The sequence below is a fragment of the Platichthys flesus genome, chromosome 10, assembly GCF_949316205.1.
Source record: "Platichthys flesus chromosome 10, fPlaFle2.1, whole genome shotgun sequence".
NCBI classification, from domain to species: Eukaryota; Metazoa; Chordata; class Actinopteri; order Pleuronectiformes; family Pleuronectidae; genus Platichthys; species Platichthys flesus.
In genome coordinates, this window is record NC_084954.1 from 5,162,722 (window position 1) to 5,179,442 (window position 16,721).

The 16,721-nt window shown below is 41.8% G+C and overlaps 2 protein-coding genes across 2 annotated transcripts; both read left to right on the plus strand.

The window, feature by feature from the left end:
- Positions 1 to 1,345: 1,345 nt before the first annotated feature.
- On the plus strand, positions 1,346 to 8,983 carry hadhab (hydroxyacyl-CoA dehydrogenase trifunctional multienzyme complex subunit alpha b). Its single transcript, XM_062397214.1, has 20 exons — positions 1,346 to 1,496; positions 2,617 to 2,658; positions 2,768 to 2,838; positions 2,920 to 3,053; positions 3,208 to 3,346; positions 3,456 to 3,575; positions 4,684 to 4,786; positions 4,940 to 5,062; positions 5,163 to 5,281; positions 5,513 to 5,569; positions 5,662 to 5,771; positions 5,859 to 5,993; positions 6,361 to 6,532; positions 6,627 to 6,713; positions 6,809 to 6,949; positions 7,087 to 7,155; positions 7,273 to 7,468; positions 7,590 to 7,704; positions 7,919 to 8,064; positions 8,211 to 8,983. The coding sequence occupies exons 1-20, from the start codon at positions 1,430 to 1,432 to the stop codon at positions 8,354 to 8,356; spliced, it is 2,292 nt and encodes a 763-aa protein (XP_062253198.1). The 5' UTR covers positions 1,346 to 1,429; the 3' UTR covers positions 8,357 to 8,983.
- A 210-nt stretch (positions 8,984 to 9,193) lies between these two features.
- kif3cb (kinesin family member 3Cb) lies at positions 9,194 to 16,223 on the plus strand. Its single transcript, XM_062396741.1, has 8 exons — positions 9,194 to 10,833; positions 10,940 to 11,041; positions 11,150 to 11,272; positions 11,478 to 11,596; positions 12,696 to 12,812; positions 13,762 to 13,876; positions 14,808 to 14,971; positions 15,199 to 16,223. Exons 1-8 carry the CDS (start codon positions 9,433 to 9,435, stop codon positions 15,347 to 15,349), a joined length of 2,292 nt encoding a protein of 763 aa, XP_062252725.1. The 5' UTR covers positions 9,194 to 9,432; the 3' UTR covers positions 15,350 to 16,223.
- The last annotated feature ends 498 nt before the right edge of the window (positions 16,224 to 16,721 follow it).

Consider the following 16,721-nt stretch of genomic DNA (forward strand, 5'->3'; position numbering starts at 1 on the left):
AAGAAGTGGATGTGATGTGAAAGGTAAATATTTTGGTTTGTTTTATTGAATTACAATGAGACGGTTAATTTCATTCCAAATTAAAACTTCTGACATTTAGACAAATTTATACTTTTGATATGTGATGAAATACCCTCTGCATATTTTAATGTTTGAACAATTGCAGGTATAAGCAAAATAAGCTAAACATACAGATAGATAGATAGATAGTTAGATAGATAGATAGATAGATAGATAGATAGATAGATAGATAGATAGATAGATAGATAGATAGATAGATAGATAGATAGATAGACGGATTGGTAGATAGATAGATAGATAGACAGACAGACAGACAGACAGACAGACAGACAGACAGACAGACAGACAGACAGACAGATAGATAGATAGATAGATAGATAGATAGATAGATAGACAGACAGACAGACAGACAGATAGATAGATAGATAGATAGATAGATAGATAGATAGATAGATAGATAGACAGACAGACAGACAGACAGATAGATGATAGATAGATAGATAGATAGATAGATAGATAGATAGATAGATAGATAGATGATTGATAGATAGATAGATAGATAGATAGATATACAGTATGTGCTAATGGAGATATTGAGTACTGATTACGTGATAATAATCGATGACATACAAACAAAATTACACTATTATATCATAATTATAGTTACATTATTATTGCTATATTGCTGATAATATTTTATTTCTTTTACTTGAGTAAAAAAAAAAGTACTTATTTCTGCAATGAACGAGTACTAATTGGTTATTGGCTTACATGTATGTAATAAAAGGTTGTTCCTTATTTAAAGAGCCTTTACATTTTCCAGCAGCAACTTAAACATTTGGTTTTCCCACAGTGAATTTTTATGAGACAGTAAATGATTGGGCAAGAAAGAAAACAAGTTAGTTGAGGATAGAGGTGAAGGAGATTAAGATCATGATTAAATCATACGTTGAAGTTCATTTGGATATTTTCCTTTTTCGTTTCAAGTTCAAGTTTGATTTCGACCTCCGCCTTGTGGTAAAATGCTGCCATTACCTTCATCTAGTCCAGTAATTATTTCACTCCAAATTTAAACTGATTTAAAATGTGCCTGAGAACCTGTTAGTAAATTACTTGACTTACACATTATATTTAAAACAAAAAGGGAATTTTTTATCGTATGTCATGATGAGGAAGTGATGGAATTTAGAAGCATTTCACTGTCCTTGAACGTCTAATGAGCAGTGACGTCGTCCCAGTCAGCCAATGGCGTGCGGGAATTTCTGACGAGCGCCAATCAGCATCTGTTCCGATTGTTCCGGGTTGTGGGCTGTAGCTCGGACTCCCTAGTCTCCTGACAGCACACTTGACAGCGAGCTAGCCCGCTAGCTTCACAGCCACCGACTCCTGACTGACCTCCGCTCCCAAGATGGCTGGTACTAGAGCCCTTGGTGTTCTCTCCGGATTCACATCGAGGAGATATGCGCTCCTCACAGGTACAAGCTGCCGAAAGAGATAAAGATAACCCGCGGGTAGGGGGGGCAATGAGAGTCCTTGATTAGCTACGTGCCGCAGTTGGTAATTAGCTTGTAGGAGTAGCTGTTAGCTTCGGAGAATGTTACACAGCAATGCGTGGAAATCCATTGTTAAACTGTGTCGTTTTGTTTTTTTACAATTATACATGTCGCTGAACGTTTAAACTACAGCGTGAGTGTGGAACTTTGTTTTTTAAGTGAGGAAACTTGAGTGCAAACCTGCTACATGTGCTAGCTAGCTAACCCAGCTGGCTGCTACGGAGTCCCGTGAGTTCAGTCAGGGAAGAGGAGGCTCAGAAATAAAAGTTTTAATTCAGAGTGTTTACTTCTACTCTTGACTGTAAGGGTCACGGTCGTTTAAACGGGGATGTGACGGTGTGAGCAGGTTGTTGGAGACGTGTGTGATTCATTAGCTTCTGTGATGGCAACTCTCTGTCTGAGCTGTGGGCGGAGAATGTAGGTGAAGGGTCGTGTTCCACTGGGTTGCATAGCAGGGATCAGATCGTTCGAGGTCACGGTTAGGATATATGAGCGTCTCATATAGGGCCTCGTGTTTAATATGTTTGAAAGGCTGGATCCCTTTTTAGAAATGTGCTTCAGGTTGTGTGTCTTTATAAAAGAGGCCTGGACGATGTCAAGATCCAAATGTTTCTATAAATAGATTTCAATGACTATAATAGCTTGTTTGTGTAACATTTTTCAGAACGCACATAATGAAGTAAATATGTGTCGTGAGATTTGGAAACATTGAATAAAATGAGTAATTGAACATTTAAGGAGTTTTACAGACATTTACAAAGTGCTTCACATGACAGATTAACACACACAAAATATGCATTAGCAATATTTCGATATATATTTGACTTTAGTAAAACTGCTATCGAGGTAAATTATATTGCAATCATTTTTGAAATTGTTTTAGTGCCCGCCCCTCCCCTTGGAAATTCCATAATCCTGTTGCTCACACTTAAAACAACAATAAAATAAAAGTCTTTACATTAGAAATGGGCTATTTAAAAGCTTGCTAAAATAATATATGTATAATAATGTTTTGTTTACTCTTGTTTTTCTGTATCCACAGGCAATAGCTTCCGCACCTTCTCTGTAGCTCCTGCCATGCTTGGTATATCCCCAAATTAGTACATATTTATATATTAAATAATAAAAAAATGCTTACCCTCTTCAGTGACCCAATTGTTTCTCACTCCACATTATCTCTCCTCTATTTTTAGCCCGTACACACGTGAACTATGAAGTCAAGGACGACGTCGCTGTTGTACGGATCAACGACCCGAGCTCCAAGGTGTGAGCTCATTGAAAGTAAAGGTGACATGTTATCACTGTTGTGATGAAAAGTCAACCTAATGGTCACCTCTCTTTCTAGGTTAACACCCTGTCACTCCAAATGCAAAAGGAGATGGCCGAAGTAATGGATGAAGTTTGGGCCAACGACGCTGTTAAGAGTGCTGTCCTCATCTCCTCGAAGCCAGGATGCTTCATCGCAGGAGCAGACATTAAGTAAGAGAAAGCTCCTTCTATCAACTCAATTCATGAAACAAAGTTATAGTCTTTTGCACCTCTAACATTAAGATCTTCTGAATGAAATGTCGAAGAGCTTTGTCATGTCTTTCATTCTTCGGGTTCCTTTTCACACACTCTACCTCTGTTACAGTATGATCCAGGCCTGCAGCAACGCAGAAGAGGTCACCAAGCTTTCTCAGGCAGGGCAGCAGATGTTCGAGCGGGTTGAAAAATCTCCAAAGCCCATTGTTGCTGCCATCAATGGCTCCTGCTTGGGCGGTGGCTTAGAGGTGAACAAGAACATTTTCAGCAGCCAGCAACTTCTTACTACACTGGAAATATTTGACAAAGACAACTGATCATATTGTCTTATCTAATGGGTCATTTTTTCCATTTCAGTTTGCCATTGCCTGCCAGTACAGAATTGCAACAAAGAGCAAGAAAACAGTTCTCGGTACTCCTGAGGTCATGCTGGGTCTTCTACCCGGAGCTGGCGGTACGCAGAGACTCCCCAAAATGGTTAGTGCAGACATTTTAATCATATGTTCTCTCAATTTGAAGAATATAAGTGCGCTGCTGTTTTCCTTCCTCTTTGTCCTTTAAACTTCTACATAGATATTACATTTTGACCACAGATTCTCAGCTTCGGTGGAATCATTTGAATTGAAATGTAGATTTAGATAATAAAGAACTGGGAACAACAGAAATTTATTTCTAGAACAACTTTTACCCAGCACTTGCAAAAATATATTGTGTAGGCCTCCTGGAGACTGCTATATACCCACATTTTTCTCGCAGTGTATCAAACACTTACTTTGTTATGAAGTATTAAAATCTGCACACAAGGATTTAGATTATCTGCGGCTACAGCAGTTTTGTTGGATGCCAGAAGGGAAGAGGGCTCTGTGTGCAAGGCTCCTCTTTGTAAGTATTTTCTCTCCTGACAGTGGAGCTGATCTGAGAGCACAGCTTGCACTGGAATTGACCTTCCAGAGGTGCCATGTAGGCAGACCGTTTTGCAGAGTGGATCTGAAGAGGGGGGGAAAAACAAGGGAAAGAATTTGACACAGTGAACAAACCCGCTGGGTTTATGAAACAGCAGCAAAACAAAGGTGGAAAGACAGCTAATGACCTAAATGCATATATTCATGATGCCCAGGGGCTTGTAGCATCACGCGCTCTGCTATTTGTTGAGCTGCCTCTGCCTTTTTCTTTTACACAAAAATCTATGGGAAGTGACTTTAGAGCTTTGCATAAGAGCCGGATTCCAGCCAAACTGCCAATAAATAAAGAGACATGAAGATCAAATGATTCTAAATATAAAAATCGCTGATAAATCATCCTATTTAGTGGTAAATTAGGCATAGGCCTGAAAAGGCTCAGCCATAATGCAGTATAATCTGGCTAATGCTCATAATTGGTTTAGGATGTTTACACGACCCTACAAACAGATTATGTCCACTCTGTCCACTTCTCAACAGTCATGAGTACAACTGTCTTCAGTATAACTTGTGTTCCTAACAAAAATTTAAATTCACATTAGTGCATCTCTACACAGCACTAAACTGTTTATATTCATGAAGGGTCAGATCACGTTTCATGTTTGTTTTCTTTGTATTGTCTTTAGGTCGGTCTACCCAGTGCCTTTGACATGATGCTAACAGGAAGAAATATCCGAGCAGATAAAGCCAAGAAGATGGGGCTCGTCGACCATCTTGTAGACCCTCTAGGTAAAAAAACATACAATGAAAAAGACTGTGCTGTTTCAAATAGGTACTTTTAAAGTATAAGCACCTGTAGACATTATAATTCTTACTCAATAATGGACTGTTCATAAATTGAAATTATTATGATTAATCTTATAACCCCTGCTTATATTCTAGGACCTGGCCTAAAGAGTCCAGAGGAAAGAACGATCGACTACCTAGAGGAAGTTGCCATCGAATGTGCCAGAGGAATCGTCAACAAGAAAATCTCTCTTCACAAAGAGAAGGGCACGATGCAGAGTCAGTTGTGCTGCATTTGACTTCCTTTTGTCACAAGAATGTATTAAATTCTTTATGTGGAAGAATATTAATTTAAGAATTGATGTTCTTTTGCCCACAGAAGTTCAAGACTACATCATGGGCTTTGCATTTGTGCGGAATCAAATTTACAAAACTGTCCACGGAAAAGTTATGAAGCAGAGCAAGGGACTGTATCCAGCACCCCTACAGATAATTGATGTAAGTAAAAACTCCTTCTAAGTAACACCTACATTTGAAATTAGCCTGATTTTAAAAGGCTAAATTATTTGCTGGAGAACTAATTTATTTTAATGTAGTGAATTATGTGAGTGTAAGTGTGATCATTCATTTGTCAGATGAAAATCTCTGGTCTAGTAAATATTGTACTGGACCCTCTTCTTTCATTTGACTTGTGATGTAACTGTCGTTTGTTGCTGCTTCTCCCGTCAGTCTGTGAAAACCGGAGTTGAACAAGGTCCGGTTGCTGGATATTTAGCAGAGTCTCAGGTAAGGTTTGTTATTCTATACCACTTTCAAATTTAGTATTTGCAGTAGCTCAGTGTCTAAGTTAATAACACAAATTTCCATGGTTGTCAAAGAATTTCGGGCAGTTGGCAAGAACCCCGGAATCAGGGGCCCTGATTGGTCTCTACCACGGTCAGGTCGCGTGCAAGAAGAACCGCTTTGGAACTCCTCAAAAAGAAGTGAAGTAAGTGTGTGTCACAGAGCGTGTGTGTGATGTTGGACAATCAACACATGTTTCAGTTCGGTATGTGTCTTTGTTTTTCCCCATTAGGACTCTTGCCATCTTGGGAGCAGGTCTGATGGGAGCAGGTATCGCTCAGGTGACGGTGGACAAAGGCGTGCACACAATCCTGAAGGACACCACAGTGGCTGGACTGGCCAGAGGAGAGCAGCAGGTTTACAAAGGGTCGGTTTTCACACAGCAATTATCACATCACACATTTTGATAATATATATTTGAACAACTTGTCGTTATCAAACCCTTATGACAAAAACCTGTAATTGAGACTTGATGTTTTTTACAGTTTAATAAAAAAAACATAAATGAAGAGAAAAAATACAAATACAACCACTTTAAAATAGCATAGATTTAATATACTTTTTTTTATCAACCAACTAATGAATTGCTCAGGCTCTAAATGTCATGAATGTTAATTTGTGCAGGTGTTTCATAGCATAACCTGTGATATGAATGTATTATATTTCACCTACATGAACCAAAATGGCAGGTCACATGAAAACCCCCATATTTATTTGGATTTATTCTTTTCCAGGCTCAATGACAAGACCAGGAAAAGGAACATCACATCGTTTCAGAGGGACTCCATATTGTCTGGCCTGACCGGCAAGCTGGATTACAGTGGCTTTGAACATGCCGACATGGTTATTGAAGCTGTGTTTGAAGACATTAAGATCAAGCATGCAGTCCTGAAGGAGGTGGAGGCTGTAAGTGTCACTGCAAAGATGCTGACTCTGCTTTTCTTACAACAATTAATCGTTAAATGTGTGCGACTTTGAGCTGACAAACATTTGCCTGCAGGTCACTTCCCCTAACTGCATATTTGCCAGCAATACGTCCGCTCTGCCCATCAAGGACATCGCTGCAGCCAGCAAGAGGCCAGACAAGGTTTGAACTTGGGACCCGTGTAATTGAAGTATCTGTACTTTCTTCTAAATTAAATGTCAAGAAAGCAATAATGCTGAATGTTGTTTTATCACTAGGTGATTGGAATGCACTACTTCTCTCCAGTTGACAAGATGCAGCTCCTTGAGATTATTAGCACTGATCAGACGTCAAAGGACACCATCGCCTCGGCTGTGGCCGTCGGCCTGAAGCAGGGCAAAGTCATCATCGTTGTTGGGGTGAGTTGAAAACAATACCTCTGTGGCGAATGCAACAATGAAGTTGTAAGTGGCTGGAAATGAGAGTTCAGCATTATTTTCCACAATGCTTCAGATGTGAGTTGCTGCAGTAATATATCACACTAATGTCTTTGCAGGATGGACCTGGGTTCTATACCACAAGGTGTTTGGCTCCAATGCTGGCAGAAGCTGTACGAGTACTTCAGGTAAACTATAATCTGTAGCTTTTTATGTGATAAGTTGAAAAACTTGAACAAACCTTACTCATTACAACTGAAAGCTCTTTTATGCATAGTATCCATGTATCCATTTTTCACCCACAGGAAGGGGTAGACCCCAAGAAGTTGGATGGGCTCACCACGAGCTTTGGGTTCCCTGTGGGTGCAGCCACGCTGGCCGATGAAGTCGGTATCGACGTAGCCGCCCATGTGGCGGAGGATCTGGGCAAAGCCTTTGGCTCTCGCTTTGGAGGTGGAAATGTGGAGGTTCTGAAGACCATGGTGGAGATGGGATTCAATGGTATGGCTGGTCACAGTGAAGGACAGTGGTCTGCTTTTAGTTGGATGAAGAACTTCCCTGTTAATTAATGTGAGCATGAAATCTATGAATGTTTAATCCTCGCTTGTTATTTCCACTCAAGGCCGCAAGGCAGGGAAGGGCTGCTACGTTTACCAGCCAGGTCTCAAGGTCAAAGAGGTCAACCCAGATATTGGAGAGATCCTGGAGAAGTACAAGCTAACACCAAATCCTGCTGTGTAAGTGGAAGTAGCAGAAGATACAACAGTGTTAAGTCAGACATTTACCTTAAAAACTATAATGGCACTCAGTTTTCACGCTGTTAACTTAATATATTGTTCCAGTTGTTCCTAATAAAGGTTTAATTTTAAAAGAATACAAAACCCTTTAAGCTTTTAAACTATTACTTTGTTAATTTGTCACTTATTAAAACATTGAAATACTTTTTTGCAGTTCATCGGACTCTGATGTGCAGTACAGGCTTGTTTCTCGATTCGTCAATGAGGCCATACTGTGTTTGCAAGAGGGCATTTTGAACGGCCCTCTGGAAGGAGACATCGGGGCTGTGTTTGGACTGGGATTCCCTCCTTGTCTCGGAGGTCAGACTTCAACTTAAATCGTGATTCTGAGCAACTTAACAGTCTGTATGCTCAATATATGTCAATGAAAAGACCATCACCCACAGTAATGAGTCTCCTAGAATCAAATATTCTATCTGATCTAATAAAATCTATCTCGCTTCCAGGACCTTTCCGTTTCGTGGACACATTCGGCGCCGACAAGCTGGTGGAGAAGATGAGAAAGTACGAGGCCGTGTACGGAAACCACTTCACTCCATGCCAACTTTTACTGGATCATGCAAACGATTCCAGCAAGAGGTTTCACAAGTGACCGACTCACCACATGTGCCAGTAGCGCTTAATAACAATAATAATGCCTACATTTGATCCCATTGAGTGGAGGCCAGCATTCTGAAAGTTTCCACAGTGGCCAGTTTATTAGGGACAGCTAGCTAAGACTGATGAAGTTTATAAAATGTAGAAGGGTTCTCATCTGGGATCATTTTGTTGCTGTGTTGCAGTAAAATAGATGTGTTTTTGATATTTAGCTGAAATAAGTCTATAAAGGGAGTTATAAAAAGCCTCCAAAATGATGACACAGTTTAATAAACCCCTTCTATAATAACTCTGTTTGCAGGACTATTAGTTTAATCTACATGTACCTAATAAACTGGCCGCTGTGTTCAATATCAGCAGAAATTAAAGGTTTTGTATTCTTTAACATTATTGATTTACGTAATGGTGTATAGATGGAGGAGGAGCCTAATTATTCACACACACTGCGTATGTAAAGACACTATGGAGGCAAAATAAATAAAAGCAAATATTCTCCTATTGGAAAATACATTAGTGATGAATGTGTACCAGTTTCAGCAAGTGTCTTTTTCTCTGTGTACATTAAAATATATCTCTGGCCTTTTTGGATGTAAAAAAATAAATCTTTTGTTAATGAACCATATTTGTGTTATGTTTATTATTTATTTTTAAGGTGCGTTCAGGTGCCTTTTTTTTTTTTTCTTTCTACAGGGTTATTTATCAGTGTCAGTGAATCAGACCATATGTGTAGGGAGAGCTCCAATCCAATTCGTCGCGCAGGTCACATGTCTCATTCCCATTGTCCGCAGAGCAGGGTGTGTACCAGCCGGGGGAGGCGGTGTGGGCTGGGTCGGCGGCGGCAGCAGGAGAAACAGCATCTTTTCCTTTTTTCATTCTAAACATCCTGTGACTTCGCATCCCTCAGTGGGAGATGCTCAGGGCGGAGGATGCGGCTCAGGGTGCGGGGCGGCGCGGGGCTGCGGTGGACCTCACGTGGGACAGAGGCTTGTTTTTGTTCTAACGCGGTGAGGACAGGTGCGTTTGTTTTCGTTATCTAAAAAAAAAAAAAGAAAAGAAAAAGATAAATTCAAAATGTCTAAGAGCAAACAGTGCGAGTCGGTGCGCGTGGTGGTGCGCTGCCGGCCCTTCGGCACCAGAGAGGCGGGGTGCGACAACATCCTGGAGGTGGATGGCAAACTGGGACAGATCACCATCAGGAACCCGAGGGCGCCACCTGATGAGCCCAGGAAAGTGTTCACGTTCGATTCCGTGCACGGGTGGGACTCCACGCAGAGCGACATCTATGACGACGCGGTGAGGCCCCTGGTGGAGTCCGTGGTGCTGGGCTTCAATGGGACTATATTTGCCTATGGACAGACGGGGACAGGTAAGACGCACACCATGCAGGGGGTTGTCAGGGACCCGGAGGGGAGAGGGGTGATACCCACCTCATTCCAGCACATCTTCACGCACATCTCCAGGACCCAGAACCAGAAGTACCTGGTGAGGTCATCCTATCTGGAGATCTACCAGGAGGAGATCAGGGACCTGCTGTTCAAAGACAACAACAGGAAGCTGGAGCTCAAGGAACACCCAGACTTTGGCATCTACGTGAAAGACCTGTCCTCGGTGGTGACGAAGAACGCCACGGAGATCGAACATGTCATGAACCTGGGCAACCAGTCCAGGTCAGTGGGCTTCACCAACATGAACGAACGCAGCTCCAGGTCCCACGCCATCTTCCTCATCACCGTGGAGTGCAGCGAGGTGGGGCCCGACGGCGAGGACCACATCCGAGTTGGGAAGCTGAACATGGTCGACCTGGCTGGCAGCGAGCGCCAGAGCAAGACGGGCGCCAAGGGGAAGCGGCTGAAGGAGGCAACCAAAATCAACCTGTCCCTGTCGGCACTGGGGAACGTCATCACAGCTCTGGTGGACGGGAAGAGCACCCACATCCCCTACAGGGACTCCAAGCTGACCCGCCTGCTCCAGGACTCGCTGGGGGGCAACGCCAAAACTGTCATGATAGCAACCGTTGGGCCTTCGCACAAGAACTTCGAGGAGTCCCTGGCCACGCTCAGGTACGCCAGCAGGGCCAAGAACATCAAGAACAAACCCCGGATCAACGAGGACCCCAAAGACGCCCTGCTGAGGGAGTACCAGGAGGAGATCGCACGCTTGAAGGCGCAGCTGGAGAAGCAAGGGATGCTCGCAAAGGAGAGGAGGAGGATTAGGAGAAATAGCAAAAGGCTGAGCAGAAGCATGGGAGGCGTTGAGGAGGGGATGCTTACAGAGAGGGAGGCAGAGGTTTTGAGGGCCCTTCAGGGTGAACCAGACGGGAGGCTTTACCTGAAACAGGGCGACGACTGCCCCAGGAGACTGATCTACCAGGGAGGCAGCGAGAGGCTGAGGCCCCTGAGTGAACACAGGAAGAGTGTGGAGGACATGCAGTGGGATCAGGATGCTCTGGAGAAGATCATAGAGAAATACAAGGTACTGGTTAAGATCACACGTCTCATTATCAAAGCACCAATGTCTGGTAATTGTAGGAACAATGAAAAGCTGCGTAAATAATTGATCACATGTTCTTTGTTCACAGACTATGGAGAGCAAACTGTTAGTCGGAGGAAAGACGATAATCGATCACACCAATGAACAACAGAAGACGCTGGAGTTGAAGAGGCAACTAATTGCAGAACAGGTAATTTACATAAACTTTTTCTTCCCACATTGGAAACCTGACCATATTTAAGGTTCCTCTCTTTGTATTGAATTCCAACTAAGCTGAAAGTTTGCCCCGGGTTCGCAGATAAGGAGCGAGCGAGAGATCCAGCAGCAGATGATGCTACAGGACGAGGAGACGGTGGAAATGAAGGAGACCTTCTCCTCGATGCAGCAGGAGGTGGAGCTGAAGACAAAGAAGCTGAGGAGGGTAGGATGACTCACAGGAGCAGTTAATCGTATTTGCACGTGAGGAGACGTCATAAGGGAGGCGGCTCGTGTGGGTCCAGGTTTCTCTGAACGGAGATGTCTATTTCTGATGTTTAGGAAATAATTCAATTCCTTATTTCTACCGATTTAGGCCATTTCCATGAAAACATGTGTTAACGTCTCTGATACGTCTCTGCTCTGGACAGATCTATGCCAAACTCCAGCTGGTGAAGGGAGAGATCAAAGACGTCATTGATGAACACGTCATGACCAGACAGGAGCTGGAACAGACACAGACCGAGCTCACCAGGGAACTCAAGTACAAGTAAGTACACTACCTACATCACTGAATACACAGATACATGTACAAAACTACACAATCTGTAGTTTTGTACATAAATACTGTATATTCATGGCTACATCGGATCATTACATGAAGTTTTATTTTATTTGTATTGTTTGGTGTCTGCATAGAATGTCACCCTGCTTTTATTATGATTATTATTATTCTAATAATTATTCTAATTATTTCACACATCATAAATACATGAATGAAATGTACAAGTACATGTAAGGCTTAGTTATCTCTTATATAAGATATGATAAGAATGTAAGGACAACTATGCAATAGAAATACTAAAATACAATTCACAAAATAAAAGTCACTGATAAATTACATTAGTGATAAAACAAGGAAGTGTATATATTAAAATGCAGTACTTCAACAATTCAATGAGGCCACAGCCAACACGGATGAAACTAATTTAAGTCTGCGGAGAGGCGGTGGTTTAGTGGCAGAAACTTGGACTATGGACAGAGAAGGTCTCTGGTTCGTCTCTGGTTCGACTCCACGGAGAGACAACAAAAGACGAACCTGGATTGATCTGTCCAAAAATCCAAGTGTCTCCCTACCCTGTCTAGTGCCCCTGAGCAAGGCACCTTACTCCCCCACCATCTGCTCCCCGAGCGCCATACATGGTCGCTCACTGCTCTGTGTGTCCTGCACCAGATGGGTAAAATGCAGAGATTAAATTTCCCTACCTGCATGAGTGTGCCTTTGCATGTGTTTGGGATGAATAAATGGATCTTAATCTTAATCTTGCTGGTATCCAAGATTATATATATATATGTTTATATTTATAAAAAAAGAGTTAAATAATTAAAGCCTATGAGTGAGAGATTTTTGCCTCATCAAAACGGGTGAGGAATAAAAACGTGAGGGCTCCATAAAACTGTAAGCTACTCACTTATAAACAGTTAATTGATTTATAGGGCAGTGAGACAATAACACAATAATAAATCAGGTTTGTTAACATTTAATCTCAATTTGAATGTGTATAACTCTGTCGATACTTTCCAATGTATGTTGTTGTGGTATGAATGAAATACTGCGGTTGAACACATTCCTTTGATTTATTTTGCAGATATCTCTTGATTGAGAATTTTATACCTCCTGAAGTAAAGAACAAGATCATGAACCGGCTGCACTTTGACGGTGAGGAGGACCAGTGGAGACTCAGGCCGGTGCTTCCACCAGAGAGGTCAGTGAAACATTCATAAATCATCTAAAAAGACCATAATGCACTGCAGCTGTCAGGGAACATTTGTGAGGTGTTAAGTCAAGGGTGCAAACATTCCTTCATTACAACTACTTTAGTTGTTATAATTGAGGATGAAACACATTTTGTTTTAAATTGTCCCTATTATCAGGAGTTAACAATGTCTATATTAAATTAAGTTTTCTCAAAATCCAGAAATGTGGGGTTAGGGTAAAAATATAATATATCTTAAATATAAGAAGGTAAAACTCACTGAAGAAAAGTTACATTGGCAAAAACATTCGTTCTCTATAAGACCTTCAATAACTAACAGACAGATGATAACAGAGTGTTGGAAAAGCTTTTTTAGTTTTACTTGCAGTTGCCAATATTTAGATTTATTCTTAAAATGTAAATATGAATGCATATCTCTTCTGCATGATATATTCTGTAAAGGTATGTGGTTTACAATTAGGTCTGTGAAAGACTTGTATCGGGCCATTTAATCCGCCAGGCAAGTATATAGGTCAGGCCCTAATTGTCATGTGATCGTAGCATCTTTCAAATTGTTCTTGCAATGCACACATTTTTGCATCGTGGTAAAATGTGACCACTAGGAGGCGACAACATCAAACCTTCTCCAACCCAAAGGAGTTTAAAATTAAAGGAGATTCTATCATTTGAATAATTCATGTATTCTGTCTGCATCTTTTTTTTTTCCACAAAGGAAACCAGTCACCCTTCCCTTATTGATTTGATATAATATCATTATTATGTCTTTATTAATTAAACTGTTAGAAAGCTGATAAAACAGGATTGATTTATTTGGATATCAGGTGACTGTATGTGGGACTTTCTGTTTCCCAGCAGCTTCCATCTCACCTGCTGAACGAACTCTAAGTGGATTTAACTGAACCTGGATCTTTCCTCTCCCCTCTCTCTTTTTCTCCAGTGCACCAAGTCGGGTCAAGAGACGTCCTCTGTCGGCCGTGGGATACAAGAGGCCAATCAGCCATTATGCACAGATGGCTGTTACCACGGCAACTGGGGCCCCGTCGAGATACCAGGTCAGTGCTCAGATATTCAAGAGGACAGCTGGGAACAGTACAGCATGTGAAATATGGATCCTACACTTCATATTTTTAAAGACGCCCTCTTCACAGCCTAACTTGTTGCAGTGAATAATCAGTGTAGAGCAGGTTCTGTCAAATCTCAAATAAAAGGCAGAACTGAAATAACAGCAAATTAGTAGCATTGCACTGAAAGGGAGGGATGACATTACCTATCTGTGCCAACACCTCATACAAAATAATAATATAATTATACAACTCAGCATTATATCCATTTTAATAACAGAATTTGTAACAACAACAAGAATGTACTGATGCTTTGTTCCACGTAACATTGTTCTGAGTTTATAAATTAAGATTGAGCCGACATGGAGACTGTTATTGGGCTGTGGCTGACAGGTAGAGCGGTTGACTCCAACCTGAAGGCCGACGGTTCGATCCCCAGTCTGACCCATCTGCATGCCGAAGTGTCCTTTGGCAAGATGCTGAACCCCGAATGGCCCCCCCCATAGAATAAAAAAGTCCTGCGAATAGATGCACTGTATGAATGTGTGTGTGAATGGGTGAATGTAAAACTGTACTGTAAAGCGCTTTGAGTGGTCATCAAGACTCAAAAAAGAGCTATATAAATACTCAGTGTAATTTACACTTTTGGTTACATTACCAAAACCATTTATTTGCATTACACGCACAAAAATGAGGATGTCCTGGTTGTCTGGATCAAATGTTTACCTCTGTCATTCCAGAACTGCCTAAAGGTGCAATGTAAAGGTCTGTTGAGTCTGTTGTTTTGCTGCTGTGTGATTGTTTCCCTCCTGGGACAGATACACAATTGATCCATCAAATAGAAGCAATCAAAGGTTTACATAGCAGTTGGGAGCATAAGCAGGAAACAACTCTGTAACTCCACTGTTGTATCATCTTACAGGCTGAGAACATCATGCTGCTGGAGTTAGACACGTCTCCACCGACCATGTTCGCCTTGAACCTTAACGGCGCTCACCTGGAGAGGGCCTTCTCTCCGAGGCTGATCGGGGATCTGGTGCTGAACGCTCCGGTTAGAGAGAGGAGGGTCCGGAAGTCCCAGTCCTGGTGAGAGAATGGCTGAGAAAGGCAGATGTTTTAAAATGTGTGCAGATGATATTCAGTCTATTCATATATGAATTCATATATGAATAGACTGAACATAGCCAGAGCAAAGTTCTGTGAAGAATTGTTAAGAGTTGCATCAGGTTTTGTAGTCATGCTGCAAACTGCACTTTCCTCCCAAACATGTTGGATGTTTAACGATGTCAATCTGTGTTTTTTCTGGTCTCCAGGTATCAAGCACCACAAGCAGCATCTGTCACCTCATCGTCCTCCTCCAGCGCTCTGACGTCAGCCTCTCAGAGCTTCTCTCCCTCTCACAGACGGAGACCTTCCTCTGCTGCCTTTCTCTCACTGGACGGTCCGGCTCACACAAGCCCCTGATATGTGTCCATAGATCTGTGTCTCTAGATCTGTACTGCGGGATTGACCTGAGCTCAGGGTGGCACCAGGTTCTCCAGGGGCATTAAGGAGAGGTGTGGGGGGGGTGTGAGGCCTTCATTTCCTTTCTTTACTTTTAAGTAAGAATTATTTTAGTCAGCACGTATTCAACATACCGGAGAGATCCCTTAAATCCAAAAGAATGTCTGACACATGAATGCAGAGGATGAATCTGTTTGCTGGCTTTTCCCCCTCTGCTAGGCAGGTTATGTTTTCACCCCGGTCTGTGTGGTTGTTTGTTTATATGCTAGATTACGCAAAAAACAACTTGACGGATCTCCACAAAACTTGGTGGAAGGATGGAGTATTTGTCGGGGAGGGACCCATTAAATTGTGGTTCAGATCCTAGATCAGGAGGCAGATCTAGGATTTCATTTCTCCCTTTCTTTGACTTTGCGAGATAGGTTGTTTTCATTTGTTGTTTTTTACATTTTCACCATTTTCCTAAAGATTAATAAATGTATCTTGATGGAAAAAAACAGGCACATTTAGAGAACTTATATCTATGAGTGGTTGAAATTTAGCGCAACTTGACTGAATCTAAAAGGACTGTTAGGCTTTTGGGGGGGCAGTGTTCGAATCCAGGTTTGGCTGAGGTCTTTCTGGAGCTGCATGTTCTCCCTGTGGTTGTGTGTGGTTTTCTCCAGATACGTCTTCCCCCCACCCACTACTTCCCTGGGTGTGAGGTTAATTGAAGACTCTTAATTGACTGTATGTGTCAATGTGTATGGTTGTTTGTCTCCTTATGTTGACTCTGCGATATGCCAGGGACCTGAACCCCACCTGTCGCACAAATACGATTGGCTCCAGCTCTCCCTGCCATCCTCAAAGAAAAAACTGTATAGATACTAGATGGGTGGATGTTGGGCCTTGGCCAAGGTAAATGCACCATTCTAGTTTCTACTGGTCTACACGAATAGCACAGATCAAACTTCCAAGCTTGGGAGATTTTTTCACGACTTGATTTCATGTTTGTTTTTGCATAGACAATGGAGCATGATCTGGGCCATTCACTTTTGAGGGCCACCATTGTTTAATGAAACAATGCTTGATGAATTGTTGTTAAAATTTTCAGTCACCATTAATAGACTCTCACCTTAGATGCTATAGTTTGGATAGTTCATGTATTCTGTCTGCATCTTTTTTCTACAAAGAAAAAAAAACAATCACCCAGGTCACATTGATTTGATATATTATTATTATCACTATCATCTGTATTTAAATTAAGCTGTTAGAAAGCTGATAAAACAGGAGTGATTGATTTCAGGCTGATCAGTATGTGGGACTTATTTGTTTCCCAGCAGCTTACATCTCA